Raw genomic sequence first — 25,291 nt, forward strand, 5'->3', positions numbered from 1 at the left:
CATTTGCGGTATCGGTGCACTGGCACTCCCACGTTATTTTTCAGATTCTAAACAATTCAGAGGAAATTGGTCATAATTAATGTTTTATTTAAGCTCCCTTTTCTGTAGATCGTGTTCGCTTGTATGATCACTCGTTTTTCAAACCTCAACATTTTGATTTGCAGTTTTACCGCATTGAGGCTAAGGGTGTCGTGTGATCCTCACCATGTTTCGTCTCAGCTTTTCTCATGAACTAATTTTGATCGTTCGGTAACTCTGTTCACTGGAACACTGGTAGTATAACACTGTAAAGAATGTGGAAAAATCCTCGCTTTCTTCTCCACTCCTGCAGGAGTAATTTGCATCAGCTATGGAGACGATCATTTCTATCTGACTCGTACAGCTGCCAAGAAATCTGGGACAAACGCATGACATCTCCAGAATTTAAGTCTCTAAAAGTAGCTAACCTTCATTATGAATTAGATTTGCAGTTTTCTCACTTTGCCAAAGCACCACCTGTAGAAGTAGATATGTTAGTGAACTTGGTCCGGAGCGAAGACTCGATGGATGAAGTACAGGATATACTTCACAAGTTCAGACTTAGTCCTGAGACTATTGATACTCTTCCCTCTACTCATCATGGTGTAATCAGGTAACTGCCTTCTTCTTTATCCCCCATTTTTTTTGACTGAGATGCAACTTCTGAAGAGAGTTAAGTAATCTTCTCCGTTGCTATCTACGAGAATCTTTTAATGCATCACCAGACATAATGTTAGATGGAATTTTCATGAAGAGTGTGATAAAAAGTAGAAAACATGCTAGTATATTTATTGTGTGTACATATTATATGTACTAGCCGTACCTGGTGCACGCGCCCCATCACTTGCTCTGCAAGCCACATTCCTCTCATTGCCTATAACGGTCGCTGCGGGTAGGGCCAAAAGGGCACTCTACTCCCAACTACCTCTCTCCTTTGGGGCGATCTTTTGCCTCCACCACCGTGGATTGATGGGTGAGTTCCACGGGACTCGTTTTAGTAAATATGGGGGTCTTACCACCTACACAGGTCGACGACTCAGGATAGATGACTAAGATACTAAGACACGCTGGATGGACTACTAAAATGGATGGATTTATTTGACAGACTCTACAACTCAAATGATCTGATAACTACTTATTACTCAACACTCTAATCTAAACTCTCAACTCTAAACTCGACAACAATCACTCAACGAAAAGGGGGGAAGGGGTTCTCGACAAGGCGAGGGTCGCACTGAGTTTTGGGCTTGACGCAGTGAGGAGCAGCTTGGGTGACACCTCGGAGACTACTAAACTTTGAAGGTGGAATCGCGGTCGAGCTTACCATGGGACCCTCCTGAAAGTCCTTAGCTGTTGTTTCTCGTTTCCGGCACTGTATGTTTACGGATTTCCACGTTCAGCGGAAAACCATGCTATCGCGCCGGACCTCTGACAAAACGGTAGATTTGCCCGCTTGCAGGGTGTTGGAAATCGCTGTTTTGTCCGAAATCCGGCGCGGTAGCACGGCGCGCTGGCCTGATGTTTTGAGTTAGTGGCCGTTCACACTATGCTCAGGCGGAGTTTTCGTGGGAAATCCGGGGACTTCAGCAAGCCGGGGCAATGCCCCCGCTCCGCGGCTATCGCCCTCGCCGAAATTGCCATCGCCCCATGATCCGATCGTTATACCCCGCCCGCCTTAACCAGAGCGGCGCTTGCGGCGCTCGTAAAAGGGGGATGGCAACTTTTGGCGGTGGCGACGGCCGCGGCGCGGGTGCCGTGCGCCGGTGGCATGGCGGTCTCCGTGGTCCGCTCGCCCGCGAGGTGTTAGGGGCTCTGTTTTTTACTCTCTTACTTCACTTTCGCCCTGTCGAGAACCCTCCCTCCGTTGTCTGCTCGAAGTTCTCTGCTTTTTCTAAAAGGGGTCATTGAAGCGGGGGGGGGGGGGGTTACATTGATTGGGCGGTTGATTTTTGCAAAAAAAATTTAGTTTTCTGCTCGTGATCGGACTTCCTCGTCCGTGTGCGGGGGCTGCTCTCGGCGCTTGTGGTCCTCCTTGGGGTTGCAGTCAGCTAGGGCATAGGTCTTCTTGGTGATGTCGTCGACTTGAGAGCCAATGGCTAGGGTGGCACCGCTTCCGCTGTGGGTGGCTCGTTCCTGTGGTTTATGGCTGTCGGTCTGTCAACACCAGGCTGGGCGTGCGGACGTGTGCTTGCTCGAAGTGGATGCTGCCGCTTGCCGTCAACGGGTGGTCATCGATCGGTGCTGCGCAAATTGGAGAGGGTGGCGCAGACCGCGCGGTCGGCGTTGGAATGACATCGTTGGACGGCGTCGCTAGCCGGCGGTGTGAACTGGGCTCTGTAGACTGTGACATGCGTGAGACGCGGACATCTCGCGTGATAAGTCGGCCAGAATGACAGTGTTGCACCAACAGAGACGGTGTCGGTTATGGGGCCGGACCTGTGAGCTGTGTTGCCGCTTGGCCAGGTTGTCGTCGGCGGCCTGCGAGTAGTTATGGCGCCTGTGTGCCCGTCGTGGCTGGATAGGGATTTGGAGCTGACTGCGTGTCCCGCTGAAGGATTCACTTGCGCCTGGAGCTGCCCTGGTTTCACGGATTTGGTCGTCCTCTCGAAGTATCATTGTGCATGTAACATAAGAAAGAAGCTTGTTAAGTCGTGCTTTCTACCATTTAATGGGGGAGTTCGATCCAAAATTTTTTTTTTTTTTTTTTTACAAAAATTTACACATTTTAATTGCTGGAATTCATATGAATTCGCATAAGCAGCGTAAGCAATGAATTGCAATGACGTCAAGAATGAAATAAAACAGGATCAAAAAATTTGTCATTTGGTTTGTCACATGAAGGTTGCGGGATTTTATCATAATACGTAATTATCCCTACAGGATTATTGGGTCCATGAGCATGGAGTACTAGTAAATGAAATTAATTTAAAATTAGTAAGTAAAATTAGCAAATTAAATTAGCTAAAATTGAAAGTATGATTTACCAAGGGAGAAAATACACTGAAATGGGAAAATTTCGATTAAGAGTAGCATTATTTACAAAGAAAAATATCGCACCAGATTCGAGAAGCAATAGTGCTATCTTCTGGTGAGAGTTACAATTATAATTATTAGTTCCCGCCCTACATTTGAATTCAAACTTGTCCCGATTTCGCCGCCAATCCTCTAGCCAATAGTAGAGGTGATTGAAAAGAAGCTCTAGAAGCTTCATTTTTTGCTTTTAGTGCTCCGTCTTTATGTCTTTGTTCACATTCTGCGTAAGAAATTTGCGTTTTTTTAAGCTTCCCGCTTCAAAAACGATACTACGGCATAGGTGAACATTTTGTTAGAGGAGTCGCTCCTTCGTCGGCAATATTCATCATGGCCGACGCTTGCTCGCAGTTCCGCGCGTAATTCAAGGAGAGTTCAAGGTCAATCAATTCGGGCGTGGAAAATATGAACGTTAACACACCGATTGTCATCTTGTCTAATCCAGTTCAGGTGTTATCTCGTCCCATCAAACGTGTTTTGGCGGATTGGCGTCGGCTCTCGGCTATGATGATTATTGCCGACGATGGAGCGACTCCTCTAACAAAATGTTCACCTATGCCGTAGTATCGTTTTTGAAGCGGGAAGCTCAAAAAACCGCAAATTTCTTACGCAGATTGTGAAGTTATGAGTGCATTTCAGAGTTTGCCGATGCGCTCATCGTGATTTTTGAGGCATTATCTATAAGAAACAACTCTTAGTTTTGCTCTAGCAAAAGTTTGCAACAGGCCCATTTCAGAAAGTTCCAGGGAGGAAGTAAGGGGAGCCTCTCTACCTGCCACCGGCCTCTGTGCTTGCAGAAAGTGATGAGCAAGATTGAAAGGAACATAGGGTCACGGCTGCGTAGTGTTACCCAGCGACACTAAAGTTATGAGTGTTATTAATTTTTCCATGTCGACAGTGGAACCATACTTAAACACAAGTAACACAGGATTTGCCTTGAAATCAGGTGTTGCTACAGCTTTGAAAGTTCAGAATTACATTTTTGACTGATCTAAAAGGCCTAAAGCTTGAGTTTAAAAAAGGACCTCCCCAACGCCCATGAAGTCCTACGGAGCAATGACCTATAGTTTCCAACACCTTGAACCCAATGCCGCATGGCTGCTGTACAACTTGAATCATAAAGAAGATTTCTTAAAAAAAAGAAGACAGAAACATTCATTTTAAACAATGCTACTATTACAAGCACAATTGAGTCACCCAACTTCTCATCGCAGTTGTGACCTAAAATCAAGTAAATTAATGTAGATGAAATGATACTCTGCGGTCAATTCTTCTCAGCGGCCGATCATCCTTTCTCAAGAGAATAAGGAGACAAAAAATGTGCATTATTGCAGAGTGAGATGTGTAGCTTTTGTAGTTTTCTACATTTGTACATTAGGTAGTGTTCAAAATGACTATAACTATGAATTGTTCACTACTCTAATCATTTTTCAATGTATTGCTTCCCTCTGTTCACAGGTATTACCTGGAAGTGGATCATATCAAGTCTCTCATAAACATTTTAGATGACCGTTTAAGCTATGGTATTTTCCCAGATGACTACCTGAATAACTTTTTAATGGACACGTTCCTCAAGCGCAAATTGTACCTTGAAGCAGCCAAAGTTGCCACTAACCAGGCTTTGCAAGAAACATATGATCATCCTATTTCAAAATATATGGGAATCTACTCATGCTTAAAGTACCTTAATGAGCCATCTGACTGGCATGTCCATGACCCTGTGCCAGAACCAGAACCTGAAGATGATGTTAAAGTCAAGGTCCGTTTTCTGATCAACCCATATTTTGATGATCACTTTGACCTGCGACAGCCTGGTGACTTAATAGGCAAAACGTTTATTTTCATCGGGAAAGGTTTGAAGGATCCAGTTGGAAATTCACTGATTCTGTATGGCTTAGTGATGAGAAAGAAGCTGGAGAAAGCAAAGGGTTTTGCTGACACCTTGGCCTCTGGGAAAGAAAATGTCTGTGGTGATGTCTTGACACTCGTCGGTGAAGCATTAAATGTTGAGATAGCAGAGGCTGAAAAAGAAGAGTTTGAGAAGAAGAAAAGTGATTTGCTAGAGTCTCTAAAAAAAATCGAAAATCAGACTGTTCCTGAGACTTTAATATCACTTGTTGAAGGGAGACTGAAAGATGCTGTTTCTAAGCATGAAATGAATGATATCCAAAACCAATGCAAAGTAAGTATGTAGGTTTTTTTGATTAATATTTGTACTTATCAAAAATCTCAACCTTAAAGTATTTTGAAATTCTATTCTTGAGAACTAAAGGAAAGGAATAGGATTCCCTTAGTGGTGGTAAGTAATATATGATCACATGTACACATGAAACACTGTTTGTAGGGTGAAAACTAAGTACCTTTTAGACTTCAATAGTTTCTTGCTTCTTAAATTCTCACCAAACTTAACCAAAGTACTGAAGGAAATGCATACAAAGATGTTGATAATCCGAAACGTGAAGTTTTGATTAAAAAGTGTCAATTCAGTGAAATAATAAGAAGATCGATCACAGAGTAACAATTCACGTTTTGAAAAAAATTGAGCAAAAACTGAGTATTTTTACTTTACTGCTCATCATGATTTGAGTAACTACCAGTACCATACGTTGGTAAACCTTTTAAATTTTTTATAAACATTTACTTATTGATTCTTCAACATTTTTTCGATCTTGTACATATAAATACATTTTCAAGTATCATCACATTTAAAAGATAGTTTTTCTTACCTAAGCTACTTATCTTTTTATTTTTTCAGATTTATATTATTATGTTTCCTTGTTTGTGTGTTTTTTGTTTTTCATTTGAACTTTGAAGCAATTATCTTTAACAAAGAAACATTCATTCACCCACAACATTTTTCTGCCATGAAAAATAAGGAGAAAAATTACTGTGATTCCACTTCTGGTCATTACTTTTAATTGAGATTCCTCTGCAAATAGGTTTTATGTATTTTGTTGTGTAAATTTTCTCCTCCTTTTTTTTCTCCGCCCCTGAACTGCAGTTGCAGTATAACTCATTATTTATTATTTGAAAAGCATATGAATTTAGCCTACCTATGATTTTTTTATTATTATTTTTTTTTATGAAAAAGCGTATGCATTTTATTTTCTAGTTAAAATCCGTTTACATTAAAGCTTGAAGCTAAAGTTAAAAGGCTTACATTCTTTCAATAGAAACAGTCAAAATATAGAGGCAGTGTAATGTTCATCATGCAGAAGAAATGTATTCACTCATCTGCTAACATCAACCTGACAGAAGTTAATTTTGTCCACATTTTTCAAACTAAAATTTTTTGCTTGCAGTTGTATGACCAATGGGAGAAGGACCGTGTGCACCTGTACCTTGAACTGCTAGAACAACGAGATCGTGAGCGACGTTTGGCCGAAGTCAACAACAAACTTCGTGAGCTGGAGGAAAAAGAGGAGGAGTTGTACTACTTCCAGATGAAAGACAAGATGGAAATTCAGATGGAAGAGAAACTCAAGGAAATCCGGAAACGTGAAGAAAAGCTGCAAGCAATCAGGAAGGCAGAGGCTGAGGAATATATTCCTCCAGAAATGCCACGCACTATAGGAACTCCAAACGAAGCTCCCAAACAGCTGACATAAGTATTGTAAAATTGTGAGACTCTTTTGTACTTTTTTTGTAATTAAAGTTGTTCCGTTTGAATTTAGTCCTTTCATTTTCTTTCTTAACTCCCAAATTTATAAATATCAACTTATATTTATTCAATGATTAACGAACCTATCATTCAGCAAATAATTAGATGTTTGTTTCACAAACTTGGATGATAGAGGAAAAGATGATCAAAGGATAAAAACTATTGAATTTATACATATTCATTTTCATGGCACATTTCTTCTTTCTTACTGCTCCAAAGAATACCCCCCCCCCCCTCCCTCTAAAAGCAAATCCTACCCCTTAATAGATATACTTTATTAGAAAAATCCCCTAGGACAAATTTCCATCCCTCCTCGGAAAATCTTTCCATATTTACCTTCCCCTTAAGAATAATTCCTCTCCCCTTGAAATGTCCTCTCTCACACCGCAATCACACGCTGAATGTGGGAGCTGAATGTGGCTTGAATGTGGAAGTCATCGGCCCGATGCCTGAATTTTGCGCGTGACGCGCAAAATTCAGCAACGATTCTCAGCAACCATCGGACCAATTTTAAATTTGTCTGAACTATTCGAGTAGATTTGATACACATCTGGATGAAAATAACTCGAATTTGCTAAATTTCAGCCGTTGGGCGATGACTGTTGACTTCCACATTCAGCTGCTAAATTCAGCATCCGATTGCGGCATCAAATCCAAAACACAGGGTTAGAAACATCACAGAAGTTAGAAAATGAAATTCCCTGACATTTACCTGATTTTCCTGACACATTTCGGTGAGATTCCCCGAAAATTGAGGACATGACAGTTGGTTAAGAAGACATTACTGAAAACAGTTTTCAGACAGAATTTCTTGTTCAAACCTCTAACCTATTCTAGAAAGCAAATGAAGGTGATTACCAACTTTTCCTTGACATTTCCCGATTTTCCCTGGCTTCTTAAAATTCCCTGAAATTTTCCGGTATTTCCTGACTGTGGCAACCCTGAAAACAGTTTTCATGAAGTTGGGGGCAAAAGGGGCGAGAGGGGATAAATTTCTTTTCCAACTAAAGATTGGATGACATACTTGGATGTCAAGGTTGAATTGTTGTATCTAGTGGTTGAAACTGTGAGTAGAAAGTGAAAAAAGTTTGGAACTCTTATCAATACTTTGTATTTAAATCTGAATTAAAAAGATGTACAAAACATGAAAACTAATAACAACTTAACATCACATTCAACTACTTTTGGGCTCTCCCAATGGTTTTTCAAGAATTTCAGGTTCAGGAGACTTTCCCTCATTTTGATCGACGGCTTCCTCTACTAAACCTGGAGATTTTTCTAGTGGTGAGGCGGTTTCAGCCTTTAAATTCTCCTGATTTTGGGATAATGTGGACTTCTCACTTTCTGTCGCCGACGCTGCTAAATCTGCTGAGGCAAGTTTTTCGGACATCTCTGCGTATTTTCGTGCTCTGTATTCCTTCTTCGCTTCCTCCAAAAGAACATTATGAATTAAATTGCGGTTATGGCTTAGATTGGGTACAAGGGGTGGATACGGGTTACCTGCAACACAATACAACTAAATTAGATTCTGGATAAGTATTCAGACTATGCAAATCTGCAGCTGAAGAATTCAAGTAATTCGATTTTCTTGCTCCCTGAATCCAGAGCTGACATAATGAGGAGCTTAAGAAATGAGCCCAATAGACAAAGCAGCTCCATGACTTGAGTTGTCGCAAAAGTATTGCATCTGATTCTCATATGAATGTACAAATAATGCTGGCAAACTGTCGCTTGTACAGCCTCGGAGAAAATTTATTAGCTTTCAAATGAATCTTGGTGAAATTTGTTTGGTCAAAATTTCAGCGAATAATGGTGTTTAGAACACAACTAAAGGAAATAAACAAGTGGAGTTGACAAAGCTTAAAAAAGGAAAGAAACACATTCAGGAAGTTACAGGCCAGTTAAATGCCCACATTCAGAAGGAATAAGGGCTAAAATTAAAAAAAACAAAAAAAAAACGAGAGCACTCAACTGACCAAGGTAGGAATCAAAGCTAGCACTCCAATGTTATTCTGTTGCAGCTCATTTTCATTCTTTCATTTATTCTTTTTAGCCTTTGCTTCAGTTGAAAATAAATGCTATACTAGCCTTGAACACCTTAATAGTAATTTTTTTCTATTTTCAGCCTGGGTATACTCGTTTTTTACTGTATTTTCCAAGACGATAGGTACAAATTTTAAGGACAATATTGTTGGGACAGAATTTTTTACTCACAACGACGACAAGAAATGTCCTTAATCAGGGCATAAAAGGATGAAAATAGAAACAATCTTGAAACAGTTTTGCACATTCTGGGCTATTCAAACTGAACATTTACTTCCTTGTCATAAACGTTCAGGGCAGTAGAGTAAAAAAATCCTGAGTCCAAACGGAGCGAATAGGTCAAATCATCTACCATTCTTAAAAGGTCCAGTACAGCTCACACTACGTATGCATATGGTTCCATTTGTGATTTTATTGTTTATTATTGTTTATAGCTGAAGTTTTCTTATCTTTATTTTCAGCATCTTCAGAGTTTTTTAGCTTATTTTTTGGTTACACTTTAAGTGATAACTTTTAGCAGCAGTTTTTCTGTTCTTGTTACGGCATTTGCGCCGGGAAAGGGAGGAAAGAAGATGGATAGAAATCTTTTACCTCTTAGTTCAAGAATAGATTTTGGATACGGGTCTTGTGTGAAAAGTTTAGGAGCCCGGTACAGCTTTGTGTAGGAAAGTGGACTGTTCTGGTAGCGGGGAGCCAATACTTTGAACAACTTGTGGATAACTTGCTTCTCTGTAATCCAGCGGTCGGCCATTTCCATTGTTGGAGTGTGACAGTCACCATGCCTGATAGCCTCAGAGATTAACTGCAACCATAAAATTATCACATTCAAAACAAAAGCTGAAACTAGTCTGATCATATTAACAAATTTCTTCAAAAATTTTCTCAATCAAAGGGGTCCTACGTTATAAGTTTTCCACCCATTTAAAAAAAAGAAAAATATAAACAGGTAATTCTACTAATCGGTCTTGGATTTATTTCTAAATGATGAATGTTTATCTGGAAAAACATCTACAGAAAATGTACTAATATGCAAGGTTTTGTTTCGCATTTTCATCTATTGATTAATGTCAATGAAGTGTCTTGTAATTAATTGCTGGTAAATTGGAGTGAACATAGCGGGAAAACTGTACATAAAGGGAGGGAGGGGGAGGAAAGATGGATCAGAACTGCTTTATTTGTGAATGCCGATGAAAAATTAAAAAGAAAATATTAAGTGATCATGCAGAAAGTAAAAAGTAAGATTAGAATTAAAAATCAAATGTTATGTTATCATGTAGGATATAAAAAGGAAGTGTCCAATCTGGATCGCGAACCCCGAATCTCAGGATTACAGAGCCAGTACCTGAGCAGTAGGGCTCTGGGTACCGATGAGATGAAGTGCGATAAAGCGGTATAAGAAACTGCTCAAGTGGAGCCATGCGCCGCACAACAAAATCAGCTGCCGAAAACGGAACTTTTGGGAATATTTCACACCATACCTATTGCGCATTCGGGAAATTGGAAGAAATTGGATTGATGAATTGGTCCGGGGAATCTGCAAAAATTTTTTTAGCCCAATCAAAGGCAGCTGGATCGTACGTTCCCCTAGTTAGATTAAAATGATTCATCCCAGGTTCTCGGCAAGGTCAGACTGGCATGAGATGTATCACACTGATTGAGTAAAATATCTAGATAGATTTAAATGTTCTACACAAAAATACGACAAAAGACTATGTGTAAGCCTAAACAAGTACTTTTACCAAAATTGTTTGCTAAATTTCGGAGAAAGGAGAGCTGATATGGCTGGGACAAAAATGTTTTCATTCAATACAGTAATTGACCTCGGTGCAGAAAGCAATGCTTTTTCTGGTAAGAATGATTCTTTTGGCTCATGCTATTGTCCTACTTTTAACTTAAAAGCAGGGCCGGATTCAGCTTTTTGCCACCCCTGGGCAAGCTACATTTTGCCGCCCCTGGGTCTGCAATATTTCGCCACTATATTGTCAACAGTATCCCCTCCTCCCCCTCCCCCTCTCCGCACTCCCAACTTCCCACGCCATCTCATCTTCCCCCCCCCTCGTGCGCCGCCTGGGCGCGTGCGCGTAGCTGCTTCAAAATGCGCCGCGAATATATAAAATGGAATGGATGGATGAGACAAAAATAAAATGTGGAGACAAAGTTGAAGCTAGTGTAGCTCAATGTATTAGTTGCAATGTATTTTCGGAAGATCAGGTTAAAAAGTTTTTCTCCGGGTTTTCAGTTTAGCAAAGCTGTCAACCAGAGCATCAACGTCTAAATTGATTATCAAGTCTGCCTCGATGTTTAAAATTGCCGTGTTGTTTAGTATCACTCCAACGAACGATCATCCTAGCGCTCAAGGCCGGACCTAAGGGGCGGCAGCTTTGCCGCTCCCGTCAAGCGTCAACTCCCTTCCTTCATACATTTTGCCGCTCATCTTTTCACTTCGCTCCGTCTCTGTCTCCATTTTTTCCTTTTTTCTCGCTTTAACTTTCAATTAATCCAGTGCCAAAATTTGCCGCCCCTCAAAATTTGCCGCTATGGGCAAGTGCCCCAGTGCCCTATAGGTAAATCCGGCCCTGCTTAAAAGCAAAATCCGTCATGACGGCTAGGGAAAGTCACCTAAAACTAGATGAGATAAAGGAATACTTACCTAAGTGCAATTCAGACATTCTATATAGTTTTGGATTCGGAGAGACTTAACTGATTAAAAGAGAAAAATGGGGGGGGGGGGGGGATATAATGATGCCTAATAGTGCCTGAAGTTTCAGCAAGCACAACTTAGAGACCATAATGCTCTTTAAGCTGTGAGATTGACAACTCCATTATCTGAAGAACAAATCAACCGTGTGCATCGACAATCACATAACTCTGTTTGCGACGTCGCAGACTTCCTGTCATACTTTATTTTAAAAATGGAAAACTACTCAATTGCAATTCTTTAAAACGGCTGTGATTTTTCTTTTTCGTGCAAAGCAAACTCTGCAAAAACTTCGAAGAATGATGTCAATTTGTTCTCCTTTAGAAAATAATATAGAGGCGGAGATTTTCAGACACCACAAACAAGATATGTGATTGCAGACTTACACCATCAAAATGGGATCCGATAATGAGTGTTATAGTAGCGATTGGAAGATTTTAAAATCATCTCTGCTTGGAATGCCTAGGACGATGTGATTTCAATTTTCATTTTCCGAATGAGATTTTTCAAACTGCGCATGGACATTACTTACTGTTTTCTACAGCACAACATGCACATTTTAGGTCTGTAGAGAATTCTTACCCGTTCGACATATCCTCTGGCTTCATCTGCTTTAGTATAGTTCAGCTCTAGCCTTTCATACTTCAATAAGCCAGTAACAATCTGACTCAGCTTCTTAATTCTTCCAGGTGGGCCATCCTTGTTTCTAATTAGCCTGTGCTCTGGTCGGATCCTTATCCGAAGTTGAGATACTAACTTAGTTAAATTTGGTGTGGTTTTATAACGATGAGTGGTTGCCATTGTAGTGGTCCAAAGAGTAACTCCGCAGAAAATGGAAAAAATACAAAAGCCTTATTGATTCACTGAGCAACCATGCCCGATACGCGGTTCAGTGCTTCGGAAACTTCCAACTAGTAATTGAAAATTGACTGAACAATGAGAATTATCAGATTAATGTTTCACATCACGAATGACTCAAAGTTTCCGTATTAATTAGCGTATTTGGTCCAGTGAACTATGAATAATTACACTACGGAGACGACTACAGTAATTTTCTGATAATTCTGGCCACGAAAGATTTTTAATCGCATTTCGCATAACCTCAATCTTGTTTGTTGTTGTCCGGCTGGGCAAAATGAAAGAGATTGCGCAAATTGGTTCAAATTGCTTCATTTTCCCAATTATTCCTCTTTTCGAACAGGAGGAATCTTAACCGCAAATTCTGAACCAGACGCTTTGATTGGTCCAGAGCGGTTCATTCCATTTATTCCGAGTTGAACCAAAATAAGCGGGAATTTCAAATAATTTCGGATATCCTGTTAACCAAATAGTTTCCGTTTCCGGTAAACAGTGTTGTCAGTTTTACTTATCAAATGCTCGTAAAACTGACAACACTGTTTACCGGAAACGGAAACGATTTGGTAGACAGGATATCCGAAATTATTTGAAATTCCCGCTTGTTTTGGTTCAACTCGGAATAATTGGAATGAATCGCTCTGGACCAATCAAAGCGTCTGGTTCAGAATTTGCGGTTAAGATTCCTTTTGTTCGAATACAGGAATAATAGAGTCCCTTTATACCAGAGAAGGTATGTTTATAGTTTATACCCAAAAAAGGGACATAAACAAAACATACATAAAGGGACTCTAAGGAATAATTGGAAAAATAGGTTGTTGTAAAAATTGCTTGTCTAGATCAGTCTAGATGGTCGATGAGCGGCGAAACGGGCGAAACTCACCATTAAACACAAACATTTGCGCGTGCGCGATCGCGATCGGCGATTTGTTTTGTTTGTTCTGTACCTTTATCAATTTGATTGGTAATACTTTATTATTTATTATCATTTCTTTTAATTGAATTGTCAAGCACAACTTATTCACACAATAGTTGGTAATCTACTTATTGAGGACTGTTTCAGTTTCTTTGTGCGCATGTTCGAAACTCCTGATAGTAAAGAATGGGCGACAGCGACGACGAAGCGAGCAACCGTGACTCCAAGTTCAACTTCACAACATTTCTATTTGGGAATGTAGACGCCAACGGAGAATTAGAAGACAAGGAGCTTCTAGACAGTGAGTCTCAAAAACAGCTAACATGTCTGCCCAGGTTGGGCTTTAGTTCTTTCATCAACGAAGTAATCTCCAATGATGATCTCAACATTGAACGAGATTTCTTGGAGGAGAAGCCAAACGGCCTGAATGGTATTAAAAAAGAAGATGCAGGGTCATTGGATGCGTATTCAATCAAGTCCCCTTCTGCAATCGACTTTTCAGATATTGCAGAAGCTGTGGAAGAAGAATTTGAAAGTATTAGGAACCATGTCTCGCACGATGTTGATGACACCGACTATGACTCGGACTCGCTAAAATTGAGCTCTCTACCAAGGTCTTCAGCGGAGCTTAAATGTGAAAAAATTGATGAGGACCTCCAAAATGAGAAGGACAAAAAATTGGAAACACCCCTGTCTGCAATGCTGCCATCAAAATATGCTGATATCGACGTTCGAGAGATATTCTCAGATTTTCGATTTGGCAAGGTAAGATCCACTTAGAATGATTGATAAAGTAAGCTGTCAGCATTATCTATAGTGCTAGTTTTTTTATGTTTTTCCTCACTGTACGAACCAAGCGTAGAGTTTCTCTAGGTTTTAGTCAAAGAGTATATTCGTGGGAGAGGCATGGATGATTCTTGGGAATTATAGGCTATATTATGGCTGAACCCCATTTCATATTCAGTAGTTCAGCGGTTTCTTAATCAGGTGCGCTATTTTTGGAAGAGGACAAGTGTTTCAAGACCCTAACATCTGAGATATTGCTGATTTTGGCACTTTTTCATTTTACTTATTTAGTGTAAAAGAGGTGTGTTGAAACACTATAGCATTTTAGGTAGGTACTTTTTACCCCCGGCGTCACAGCCTTTTTTAAAGTATCTTTAAAACAGAAAAGCAAACAAATTAGAAGTGTATTCTCTCGCTAGGGCTAGACTGGTTGTGCTTGTGAGCCACGAGCATATGCACAGCTCTGATCGGCAGCAAGCCCCCCAGGGGCCTAGCAATGCGAGCGACTGCATCCTGGTCAAAATGTCCAGCATGGCCCCGGCGAAACCCTTCGAGGCTGTTCGATATGACTGGTGTGGCAGTCAAAGTGTTAATAGCTTATAAATGACCAAGTGGATTTAGGACCTGCCCCGTGAGTAAATGGTCTTAGGTTTAAGTTGATACACACCTTAAAATTTTCGTTTCTTTAAAGTAAATTTCCAGATTACCATATGGAATGTTCAATATTTTATTATTCTTGCGGGTTGTACCAAGCTTCAACACACTAGATAGAATATCAGCAGCCTCACTACCTGAATTTTGAGTTTATCATCCTCATTGTAGTTATAAAATAAGTCAATTTACCTCATTTCAGGTTCTGAGGTTTTCTCGGTTGTTCGGACCTGGTAAGCCCAGCAGTTTACCTCAAATTTGGCGTGGAGTCAAGAAACGCCGCAAAAAGAAGAAATCACTCAAAGAAGACAGTCAACACTTTTCTGACTCTGACTCTGATCAGGATACTCATAGCAGAGGATGGAGTTTCAATTACGCTCCCCCACCCTCCGTTGATCAAATTGAGTCAGATGACGAAGTAAGTACTGAATTCCATCACATTTACATGCCAGGGCTTACCGGATAGGTAATGCAGACAGTTATCTATGGGTGGCAAATCAAGGATGGTAAGAGGAGGGAGATAAAAAAAGAAAAAAAATTGCTCCTAGATTTTTTCATTTTTTTTTTTGTTACGGTTAAGTAAACCATATTGCGTAGAGTTCTTAAAGTTTTCACTCCCGGGGGGGGGGAATCCTGTCGTAGACTCTCTCGAAAAATGAAAGCAAGATCATTTCCCGGAAGTTCAGAGAAACTACATTTTGTATGATTATTTAAAATATACTCATTTTGATCTCAGAGCGGAGAGAAAATAAATTCCAGGTTTTTAGCATAGATATTTTAACTTGCTGCGATATTTTTAATTCTGTGATGGACCCTGGTATTTCCTAGTTTTTCCAGGTCCTAGACACTATAAATTAAACAGGATTTTGACATAAGAACTTGCTCCAATGAGACTTCATTTTTTGAACTTTTCTGGGAGAGGCCCCGCCCGTCCCCACATCCGAATCTCCCTTTCTGTGTAGTATTTCCTGTTGTAACCATCATGGAGGCAGCAAAATTCTAGTTGCCTTGGAGTGGAAAAAAATTCGGATTTGGGCATGTGCATTAATGGTGGATGGAATACTTTTTATGATTGTAAGTAGTGCAACCAGAGGTTGATGACTTTTCAGATCCAGCTAATCACAGTTCGGCAAAAGTTAGGTTTCTCTGTTGAAACCTAATTTTTGCACCATCAACATTACACAATAAAGTCAAAGCTCATCCTCTAAATGGTCCATACCTGTTCATTTTGTGGAATTTTTTGTCCTTTTCAGCGTTTGGACAACAGCGAATAACAGAATGTTGTCGATGAAGAGGCCCAAATCATTCAATAATTTTGTGTGCTGTTAATAATTGTGAAGGTCCTCAAGATTGTTTTCACCTAGTTGCAATACTATACCAATATTGGGTTTGTTTTTGCTAGCTATAAGCTATCTGCCCACCTTTTTATGCAACTACGAATTCTTGTCTTTTCATGTTAGGATAAATTTTTGAAGCCTCTTGAAGACAAAGTTAGCAAGGAAACCCCTGACAGTGGCGAGAATTCAGATCTTGGCCCTAGAGCAGCTGACTGGCGGTTTGGACCAGCTCAGGTTTGGTATGACATGTTGGAAGTTCCAGAGACAGGCGAAGGATTTAACTATGGCTTCAAGTTGAAACCAAAGGTATTATCATTGAATTTATTTTCATTCAACATTCATGTTAGATAGTCCTTTTAGCAATGAGTTCTCTAATCTCTGGGAGGTACCTTAGAGTACTTTCAAACTCCAAGATATGCAAAAAACTGATGATCTAGTTTTCCATGGGTATAAAGCACATAGTTTCCCTGTCAAGAAGGAAGCTCATCCGAAAAAGGTGCCTAAGATGATGGGGATGAAGAATGATATTGTGCATAGTATCAGGTCCAAGCAGTTGGTCTGGTTTGGTAATGTGCGGAGGATGGCAAACCATCGTTTTTGATTGGGTTTCCTCCGGGAGGAGGCGACAAGGAGTGGAGGAGGATATCAGGAGATGTCAAATGCCTGATCTGTAGGAGGATTGGGGGCAATGGCTATTGAGTGTCACAGAATGCAAAGTTGGGTTGTAAAAGTGGCTGTTATGTATGTTTAAAGCGCCGAGCCATTTTCTGAAAATTTCATGAACCGATAGAGAAGAACTTGAGAGCATAGTCAGAGAATGAGAGAACATATCATTTTTAAAACTCTCTACCAGTCAATTTTTAACTTAAAGAAAAAAATTACTGGGACTTAGGCTTCCACAAACCATATTTTGGTATCTGTATCCATCCAACTCCCAGGAAAAAGCATGTTTTGAAATACTTTTAGAACACCTCTTGTGAAATCTGCCATTTTGCAAAATATGCAGAGAACTGATATTGATCAAACTTTCATTTTCTTTCACATTAGACTTTTGAAAAAAGTATGAAAGTTCCATTTTTCTAAGGTGTTTTTTCAATTTAGGGTGCAAAAGTTTTGTAAAAATGAATAATTATGTATGGTGGATTGTGGACCAACGTCAAATTAGAGCTCCTTCAACCGAGAGAGCTGGATGATTTTAACAAAGGAAATAGAAATGAGCATACTTATTGACCTTTTATTGTATGAATATCTCTAATGTTCTGCACATTTTTCTGCTTTAATTTTAGACCGAAGAGGATGCAAGTTCCAAACAAATCGAACCCTACCCTGATGATGTGTTTTTGATGGTTTCTCAACTCCACTGGGAGGATGATGTAGTGTGGAATGGAGATGATATTAAACATCAGGTCAGATTATGTGATTTTATCCCAAGCATGATGTGCTTATTCAAGTTCCATTCTGGAATTGTAAGCTTAGCAGCTTCAGCTTTTTATTATACCATAAAAAAATGAAATCAGCGTTTTCAAATATCTCTTGTATATTAGAAATCCGATGAAAAATATTTTTACCAACTGTGTTTAAATCCCTACTGCTGAATTGAGTCCTAACAATAATTAATCTAAGTACTGAATTATGATGCATAAGTTAAGAAAACTCAGGCAAACTAAGGCAAAACAACATGGGAAAAAAAGTTGCCAAATTGCCCAATTCCGGAATGTTCAAATTCTGCGCTACAACTCTGGAATGTTGACATGAATACTCTGGCTGTTAAAGTAACATCCTAACAACGTTAAATTAACAACCAAAACATTCATATCTACATTTCAGAATTTTCAAGCAGATTTTAACATACTGGGATGTTAATTCAGCAACTTTTTCTTCTATGAATTTCATAGAAACATAAACTTCCGCTTTGTTTCTGAAGAGAGGTCATGCATTGCACCCTCTAAAATTTCCCTGGGATATGGTCTAAAGGTGTCAAGTAGAATTGTCTTGGACTCTTCGTTTGAAGTATGCTTATCACTCATTTGTTTGACCAATATTTAGGAAAAACAATTTTTTTCGGCTCCCCTTTTATTGTAAATTTAACGCAGTGTTTTATCACTGCGTTTGGAAGTTTATTTTTCTGAAAAAGCACTGTCTACCGACATAACAAGTTTTTCCTTGTCCAGGTGATGCAAAAGTTAAATTGCAAAACAAATGCAGCTGGCTGGGTTCCAAGTAGTGGGAATAGGACAGCGCAAGCATTCAGTCAGCCTGGGAAGGGTATTCCTCCTCTAGCCTCAGTAGGTGGAGTGCGGCCTGGCTTGAATCAAATGCCTCCTAACAGCAAGTTCAATATGAAATCACAGATGTAAGTTATAAATTTAAAGGTTACTTAGTGACGTTCCTATCCTTGGCCCTATTTGGAGTAGCACCAAAAAAAATTGAATAAAAAAGAACAGTAATGTTCGTGGAAAAAAACAAAGTTAATCCTAATTAGAGGAAAATGCTTCTTAGTGACTAAAAGAATTCAACTTCATTAATTTAGATCAAGTAAAATGTGTTTTTTTTTAGCTCTTATTTACTTGCTCCTTTTTTCATTTTTCAACATTTTCACTGAATGAAGAGGCTAACGTAGCAGGAATAGGTCTGGTATTACAAGTACTTATTATTTAGAGCAAATGAGCACCAATTAAGACAAATGTTAATTTTTTTTTGAGGATGGCAGGTATGATACCTTTCAGGGTTGCTACAGTCAAAGTCAGGGAAAACTGGGAAATGTCAAGAAAATGATGTGTCAGAGGAAAATTGTGAAGTTACACTTACATGCTTTCTAGAATGGGTTCATTTTGAACAACAAATTTCTTGTGAAAACTATTTCAAATCATGTTTTTTTAGTCATCTGGCATATGTTTAATTGTCAGGGAATTTCGTTGTCTAAATTCTGTGGCAACCGTGTGAGAAGGTTCTTATTCTGTCGTAATAAAAACTCCTTTACAGAGCTCTAAAGAGCCAGATACACCTGCGCGCTACACGCGCGTCTTGACCCGAAAAAGTAGGATCCGATCCTACTTTGAGCGAATTATGAGTGGCGAGCTGTGACCTGATTGGCTACGAAGATTGCCGAACATGGCCGAAGGCCTACTCGCCGCTCAAGACGCACGTCTAGCTCGCAGGTGTATCTGCCCCTTTAATTAAGTGAGCTAATGATAATTACGGTGATTTAACGTCTGTTGGACCCAGCATGATGAATCATTTGATTCAAGACTTTATTTTAAATCTGTTTATAAGACCAAATTTTTTTATTCATAAGTGTGCTGAAAGACATAGTGAAGTGTTAGAAGAAAGTGCATATTTAAATCCTACGTAAAGGTTTGAGATGAACTGTAAGATTGGACTATGGTCCAAGCCACGAAAAGTTACATGTGAGGGGCAGAGTCAGTGGTGGCTTGGGACCTGGGTTGAGGTTTGAAATTCGGGTTGGTTGGCTCATTCAGACGTCATGGACTTGCTGAAGCCAATTAACCCTTAAACAATAGACCAAGCCACTAACCTCCCACCTTTCACGGCAAGAAATCTGAAGTTGCATCTCTGTATCAATTTGATATTTTCATGTCGGCAGGCTAATGAAACAACAACAGTCACAACGAATGGACGATACCACTGATGATACTTGGTACTCAATTTTCCCTGTAGAGAACGAAGAGCTTGTGTATGGCTTGTGGGAAGACGAAATAATTTGGGATGCTGAAGCAATGACAAACATCCCTAAGCCAAAAATCCTCACTCTTGACCCCAACGATGAGAATATTATCCTAGGTACGAATTTTCTAAATTTCTTTCTGAAGGCATCCGGTCTTGCACACACTAAAGTTTCAATGATAACAAAAACGTAAAACGAATTTTTTAACCACACTTATAATGCTGTCTTCAAAATTGACCTTAAATTAATTCCTTTTTTGAGAGGTCGTTTAGCTTTTTGATCCGTATTGTCCAGAGATAGACCCATGTGTAACAAGATTGAATCTATAGAAAGGAAAGGGATGACTCTAAACCTCTAGTCTTCAGTATTAAAGTTTGAGAACTAAAATTTGCCCACTTTCTCTGATGAAGAGGATATCTCACCTGTTTAAACTATCATTTTTACGCAAATTGTTCAACATTTTCCCCCTTTTTATGGTTCATATGTTACTTATAATCTTTCATCAGTCAGTAGGTAACTTGATTTCTCACTTACACATCAGTGTTTCTTTTAGTTGTCCTCAATGTTTGAAGTTTAAAAAATTGAATAGTTGGGCATCCTACGTTCACACTTGCAATAAATCCTTTCCCCATAATTTGAACATATTTGAGTGGGCTTAGCATAGATGTTTATGTAATAAATCCATGTCTAAATTGTACACTGTTCAACAGGTGTGCCAGACGATATAGATCCTGCTAAGCAAAGACTGGGTAGTACGACTCCAGCCAAAGTGAAAATTCCTCACCCTCATGTGAAGAAATCCAAGATTCTACTCGGGAAAGCAGGTGTTATCAATGTACTTGAAGAGGACACACCACCCCCACCTCCTAAGTCACCAGATCGAGACCCATTTAATGTTTCTAATGACAGGTATTCCTCTACATTAAATGTATGTTTGTTTAATATAGAAGAGCAAAAATAAGAGTTGTTCCTTACAGATAATGTCTCAAAAATCACGATGAGCGCATCAGCAAACTCTGAAATGCACTCCTAACTTCATTATCTGTGTAAGAAATTTTTTTAAGCTTCCCGCTTCGGGAAGGATACTGCGGCACAGGTGAATAATTCGTCAGAGAAGTCGTTCCATTCAATCCCTGCTCAACATGGCGGACGCTTCCGCGCGCAAGTTGAGGAGAGCAGGAGGTCAATCAAGGTGGCTATCTATCAACGTGGGAAAAATGTGAATGTAATGACACCGATTGTTATCAGGTGGTTAGGATCATCGTCCCGTCACATGTGTTTTGGCGAATTTGTGTCGGCTATGTTGAATATTGCGTGGTATCCTTGTGAGCAGGGGTTGGATGGGATGAATCCTCTAAGGAAATGTTCACCTGTGCTGTGGTATCGTGTTTGAGGTGGAAAGCTCCAAAAAACGCAAATTTCTTACGCAGATTGTGAAGTTAGGAGTGCATTTCAAACTTTGCCAATGTGCTTATCGTGATTTTTGAGACATTTTCTATGAGTAACAACTCTTATTTTTGCTCTAGCAAAAGTTTGCAACAGACCCATTGGTCATAGTCTTTCCTCAGAGAGACATCACAGTGGAATTTTACAGAGAAGGGGATCTTCCCAAGCTGCCACCTCTGATCGGGCTGAATTTTTTTCACTAGACTCTTTAGATGAATTCATTTTGTACAGTTTGGGCGTACAAGTTTTAAAGAAAAAGTTGCCTCTTTCAAAGATGTGCTTTCATGTTGCTTGTAAATGCACAAAATTGCCTGGCTTTTAACAAGTTATGGGTGTTCAAAATGAAATAGCAAACAAAATTTGATTCAAGCATGGAACGGTTGCAGAGCGATTTTGGCCTAATTTTAGTCCAAGTTCAATCCTCATGTTTTTCATCATCCACAGATAACAAAATGCACCACTCCTGTAGAAAGCCACTTTTTCTTTCCACTTTCCTTTTCTTGTTAGCACTGTATGCATTTATTATTGGATCAATATTTTACCTCTAAGTAAAATTTTGAAAAGCTATCGCCTGCAATTAAGGGAATAGACGGTAATTTTACCTGTAATTTTAATTAATGTGCCAAAAATCCCTAAATATTTATTGAAAGTATCCAAATTTTGCTCTTTGGCTACTGATTAAGTAGTACTGATTAAACATGTTATTTTCCAGCCACTATCAACCAAAATCACACGAAACAGTACTCCGCCTGAAAGTAGGTGGCGCAAATCTAATCCAGCATTCAACACCAGTGGTGGAGTTGCGTGCGCCATTCATTCAAACTCACATGGGCCCTGTGCGCCTAAGGAATTTCCATAGACCTCCCCTTAAACGCTTTTCACATGGACCGCTGGCTCATCCTGGTCCGCACCCTGCTCTGCCATTGCTTAAACACATCAAGAAAAAAGCAAAGCAGCGAGAGCAAGAACGGGCAGCCTCAGGTGGAGGAGATGTGTTTTTTATGAGGACACCTGAAGATCTCACTGGCAAAGATGGTGAAATTGTTCTGGTAGAGTTCTGTGAAGAGCATCCTCCGCTCGTAAACCAGGTAATTTATTTATTTGTTCATTGATTTGTCAATCTATTCCCCGAACAATGAATTTCCTGTATCCAGGTAATGCAGTTAATTTTGTCCCAAAAATTAACAGTAGCTTTTGCCCAAAACGTCAACATCTCCTAGAGTCATCGATTATCGTTCAATGATAAAGTCATTGTTAAAGTCATTGATCTTCAGTCATTGAAAAGTCATTGATTATCAGTCATTTAAGGGGGGGGGGGAACATTTAGAAGTGGCCCAAACGGTATGTAACAAGGTGGAGAAAGTACTCAGTTTTGTACTGGTACTCATTAGTGCAAAAAATCTTTTTGACTCTAATTGAATAATTTTTGGAATTTCTCGTCCTTGTTTTCCCTGCGAAATGGTGTGGACCCAGCGCTATTTCTCCACTTTGTTTTTAAGTCATTGATATAGTCATTGATCACATATCCTCTAAAATTGAATTCATGTTCTTGATCATCAATTTTGCCAATTTTTAGGTTGGGATGTGCACAAAATTTAAGAACTACTACAAACGTAAAGCGGGAAAAGACCAAGGACCACAAGACTTCAAGTATGGAGAAATAGCATATGCTCACACCTCGCCTTTCTTGGGAGTTCTTTCTCCCGGAAAGTCAATTCAAGCAATTGAGAACATGATGTACCGGGCCCCAATCTACGAACACAAAATCGTGCCCACTGACTTTTTAGTCATTAGAACAAGGTATGCCCACAATTTTAGTTTTCAAATAATTTGGAATCAACTCAGTTTCCATAACCACCATTGCGACAGTCACATTGTTACTCGAAAATTCACAGCATGCCCTGCATGGAAAATGAAAGGATTCAACGCCGTCTAAATTTCCTTTTTTTTAATCTAATTTTGTTCATGACCTTTTTTGCAAGATAGCAAAATTTCCTTGTGCCCCGTCAAAAGCAGGGTGGAAAACTTAATTTTTCAGCATTTTTACACCCAGTATCCAGTAGAAATGTTGCAATATTTAATGGGTGATCAAGGAGATCTTTTGTCGCCTTGCTGTCCAGGAAGATGAGATGGATGAAAATAATTAATTCCTCCGAAAGATGACAGTGTGGCATAGCATCTACACACACGTAGCAATAATCCCACATCTGTATCAGAAATTATGTGTGGAAAGGGCAAAAAATTAACTTTTTAGCCCCGTTTTTTTGGTAATTGGTACATAGAGGTTAATTGTAAAAGCTCATCATGCCCAAGAGGTTGCTAAGGAGATCATATTAAATAATAACAAAATTTATCCAGCGTCAAATTCCGTGATTTTCGGTGCAGTATATTTTACAGTTAATCCTGTAAATACCATGAGACTAAAAACATATACACAATGGCATTATTTTCTTCTCTTTTTTGGAGGGTAGGGGAATCAGTCAGCCATTCAAATGGTTTAGAATCTCTCGCAATGACTCTAGAATATTAACAATTGATTTTTTTATTTTGCAGGTACCAGTATTGTGTAAGAGAGGTAGATGCTACATTTGTTGCAGGTCAGTTATGTCCTTTGTATGAAGTTCCAGGCCCAAATTCCAAACGTGCTAGCAACTTTGTCAGAGATTTTTTGCAGGTAAAAATGATGGATTTTTCTTGTCTTAATGAAATCATCAAAAGTTACAACTTGCATCAATTCTGATCAATAAAAGTCAGTTACATAGATTACAGCAGAGCAAAATTATATAATCTTGATTGACTCTATTGCCTATGCATTCATGTAAAATCTTGTTAGCTGTATTTTATTTACTATCGCTTTTATTCTTGTCTTACTCCTAGAGTGGTGGCTGAACAATATTTAGCATGTATTTTTAACTTCCTTGGTAAAGGTTGAAAAACAAGATCCCTACATCTTAAACTGTCGCGTGTTTCTGAATTAATTCTTACAGCATCCAAACAGGCTTTTTTTGTGTTCTTATCTCACACATGAATAGCATTTAAAAATGAAGACCAACAGAGTCACTGTGTTGTCAAAGCGTTCATCTTCTTTTTCATCTAAAAAAATGCCTAGAGTAGCAAATAGTTTTTGTTTTACCAAAAAATTATAAATTTCATACAAAAACCCATTTTATAAATTGTATTACTGTACATATTTCTAGTATTGTTCAAATCAAAGAAGAAGTTGCGCAGTTTTAAAAACCCTGTAATCACTTCATTTGGTTCCCTAATTTCAAATGAAATTCATATGTTAGGACTGTTGATTTCTTTCTATCATATTATTTTCCCCTTTCAATAATTTTGTGTTAATTTGGTTTTCACTCCAGGTCTTCATTTATCGATTGTTCTGGAAAAGTACTGATGTTCCTAAACGCATTAAAATGGATGATATTCGCAAAGCTTTTCCATCTCATTCAGAAAGTAGTCTGAGGAAACGACTGAAATTGTGCGCAGATTTTAAAAGAACAGGTAAATCTAAAACATACTAATTTCTCTTCAGTCTTCTTTGTAATCCAATAATTATGAATTCTTTTAAGACAGTATATTAAAAAAAAATTAGTCTGCTCTTGAATTTTTAATTTTGTGATATCCATGAGTTAAGGAAAAGAGGCAATTAAATTTGCATTTAATTATATGTATTATAAAAATAAAATACTACATTTTCAGGTATGTAAACACATTACATTTTTTTGAATGATAGTTTTTTAAGTAAACCTTTATTTTAGAAATCCAAATCATACTTTGTGGGTTTTCTATTTTATCATTACATGCTTGAGTTATCAAATGCAATTTTGTGTTATCTCTTTTTTCCCTTGCTCTCTTCAAGGTTTGGACTCTAATTGGTGGGTCATCAGGCCTGATTTTCGTCTGCCCACTGAAGAGGAAATCCGTGCCATGGTCTCTCCAGAGCAGTGTTGCGCATATTTCAGTATGATTGCTGCTGAACAGAGGCTGAAAGTAAGTCATTTTTAGGTACATTTTTGTCTTGTGAGTATGCCGTATAAAAATAATCTGAATTTTCCTGTCCAGTGTTTGATCTTATCTTATTCAAGTGTTTTACTTACTCACATGCTCCATAAAACTTTTCCGAAAAGCAATTCAATTTTATCAAACCAAAAATCTTATCCTG

At 39.0% G+C, this 25,291-nt stretch overlaps 4 protein-coding genes across 4 annotated transcripts in view; 3 read left to right on the top strand and 1 right to left on the bottom strand.

The window, feature by feature from the left end:
• Positions 1-25,291, top strand: part of LOC109032359 (cathepsin B-like cysteine proteinase 4) — a 150,332-nt gene that overhangs the window by 29,339 nt on the left and 95,702 nt on the right. The gene's annotated exons all lie outside the window — the stretch shown is intronic.
• Positions 11-6,717, top strand: LOC109032355 (uncharacterized). Its single transcript, XM_019044432.2, has 3 exons — positions 11-631; positions 4,507-5,230; positions 6,351-6,717. Exons 1-3 carry the CDS (start codon positions 294-296, stop codon positions 6,654-6,656), a joined length of 1,368 nt encoding a protein of 455 aa, XP_018899977.2. The 5' UTR covers positions 11-293; the 3' UTR covers positions 6,657-6,717.
• mRpL17 (mitochondrial ribosomal protein L17) lies at positions 7,805-12,570 on the bottom strand. The gene is made up of 3 exons (XM_019044483.2): positions 12,033-12,570; positions 9,344-9,554; positions 7,805-8,209 (listed from the first exon to the last, which is right to left on the bottom strand). Exons 1-3 carry the CDS (start codon positions 12,249-12,251, stop codon positions 7,884-7,886), a joined length of 756 nt encoding a protein of 251 aa, XP_018900028.2. The 5' UTR covers positions 12,252-12,570; the 3' UTR covers positions 7,805-7,883.
• LOC109032356 (transcription initiation factor TFIID subunit 1) overlaps positions 13,167-25,291 on the top strand; it is a 35,189-nt gene continuing 23,064 nt past the window's right edge. The window contains exons 1-12 of the mRNA XM_072298352.1: positions 13,167-13,986; positions 14,861-15,076; positions 16,119-16,301; positions 17,282-17,401; positions 18,167-18,348; positions 19,600-19,796; positions 20,391-20,589; positions 21,839-22,214; positions 22,703-22,926; positions 23,680-23,800; positions 24,489-24,630; positions 24,989-25,119. Coding sequence (XP_072154453.1) covers positions 13,408-13,986; positions 14,861-15,076; positions 16,119-16,301; positions 17,282-17,401; positions 18,167-18,348; positions 19,600-19,796; positions 20,391-20,589; positions 21,839-22,214; positions 22,703-22,926; positions 23,680-23,800; positions 24,489-24,630; positions 24,989-25,119 — 2,670 coding nt within the window. The 5' untranslated portion in view covers positions 13,167-13,407. The remainder of the gene's footprint in view (positions 13,987-14,860; positions 15,077-16,118; positions 16,302-17,281; positions 17,402-18,166; positions 18,349-19,599; positions 19,797-20,390; positions 20,590-21,838; positions 22,215-22,702; positions 22,927-23,679; positions 23,801-24,488; positions 24,631-24,988; positions 25,120-25,291) is intronic.

The sequence above is a fragment of the Bemisia tabaci genome, chromosome 3 (assembly GCF_918797505.1).
Source record: "Bemisia tabaci chromosome 3, PGI_BMITA_v3".
NCBI lineage: Eukaryota > Metazoa > Arthropoda > Insecta > Hemiptera > Aleyrodidae > Bemisia > Bemisia tabaci.

Bases quoted from the DNA above. Each gene is read 5' to 3' on its own strand.
- LOC109032355 (XM_019044432.2), top strand. From the start codon at position 294: ATGTGGAAAAATCCTCGCTTTCTTCTCCACTCCTGCAGGAGTAATTTG. The intron at 632-4,506 runs GTAACTGCCTTC...CTCTGTTCACAG, and splicing joins ACTCATCATGGTGTAATCAG to GTATTACCTGGAAGTGGATC. The intron at 5,231-6,350 runs GTAAGTATGTAG...TTTTGCTTGCAG, and splicing joins ATATCCAAAACCAATGCAAA to TTGTATGACCAATGGGAGAA.
- mRpL17 (XM_019044483.2), bottom strand. From the start codon at position 12,251: ATGGCAACCACTCATCGTTATAAAACCACACCAAATTTAACTAAGTTA. The intron at 9,555-12,032 runs GTAAGAATTCTC...TTATGGTTGCAG, and splicing joins CCAGAGGATATGTCGAACGG to TTAATCTCTGAGGCTATCAG. The intron at 8,210-9,343 runs GTAAAAGATTTC...ATTGTGTTGCAG, and splicing joins ATCTATTCTTGAACTAAGAG to GTAACCCGTATCCACCCCTT.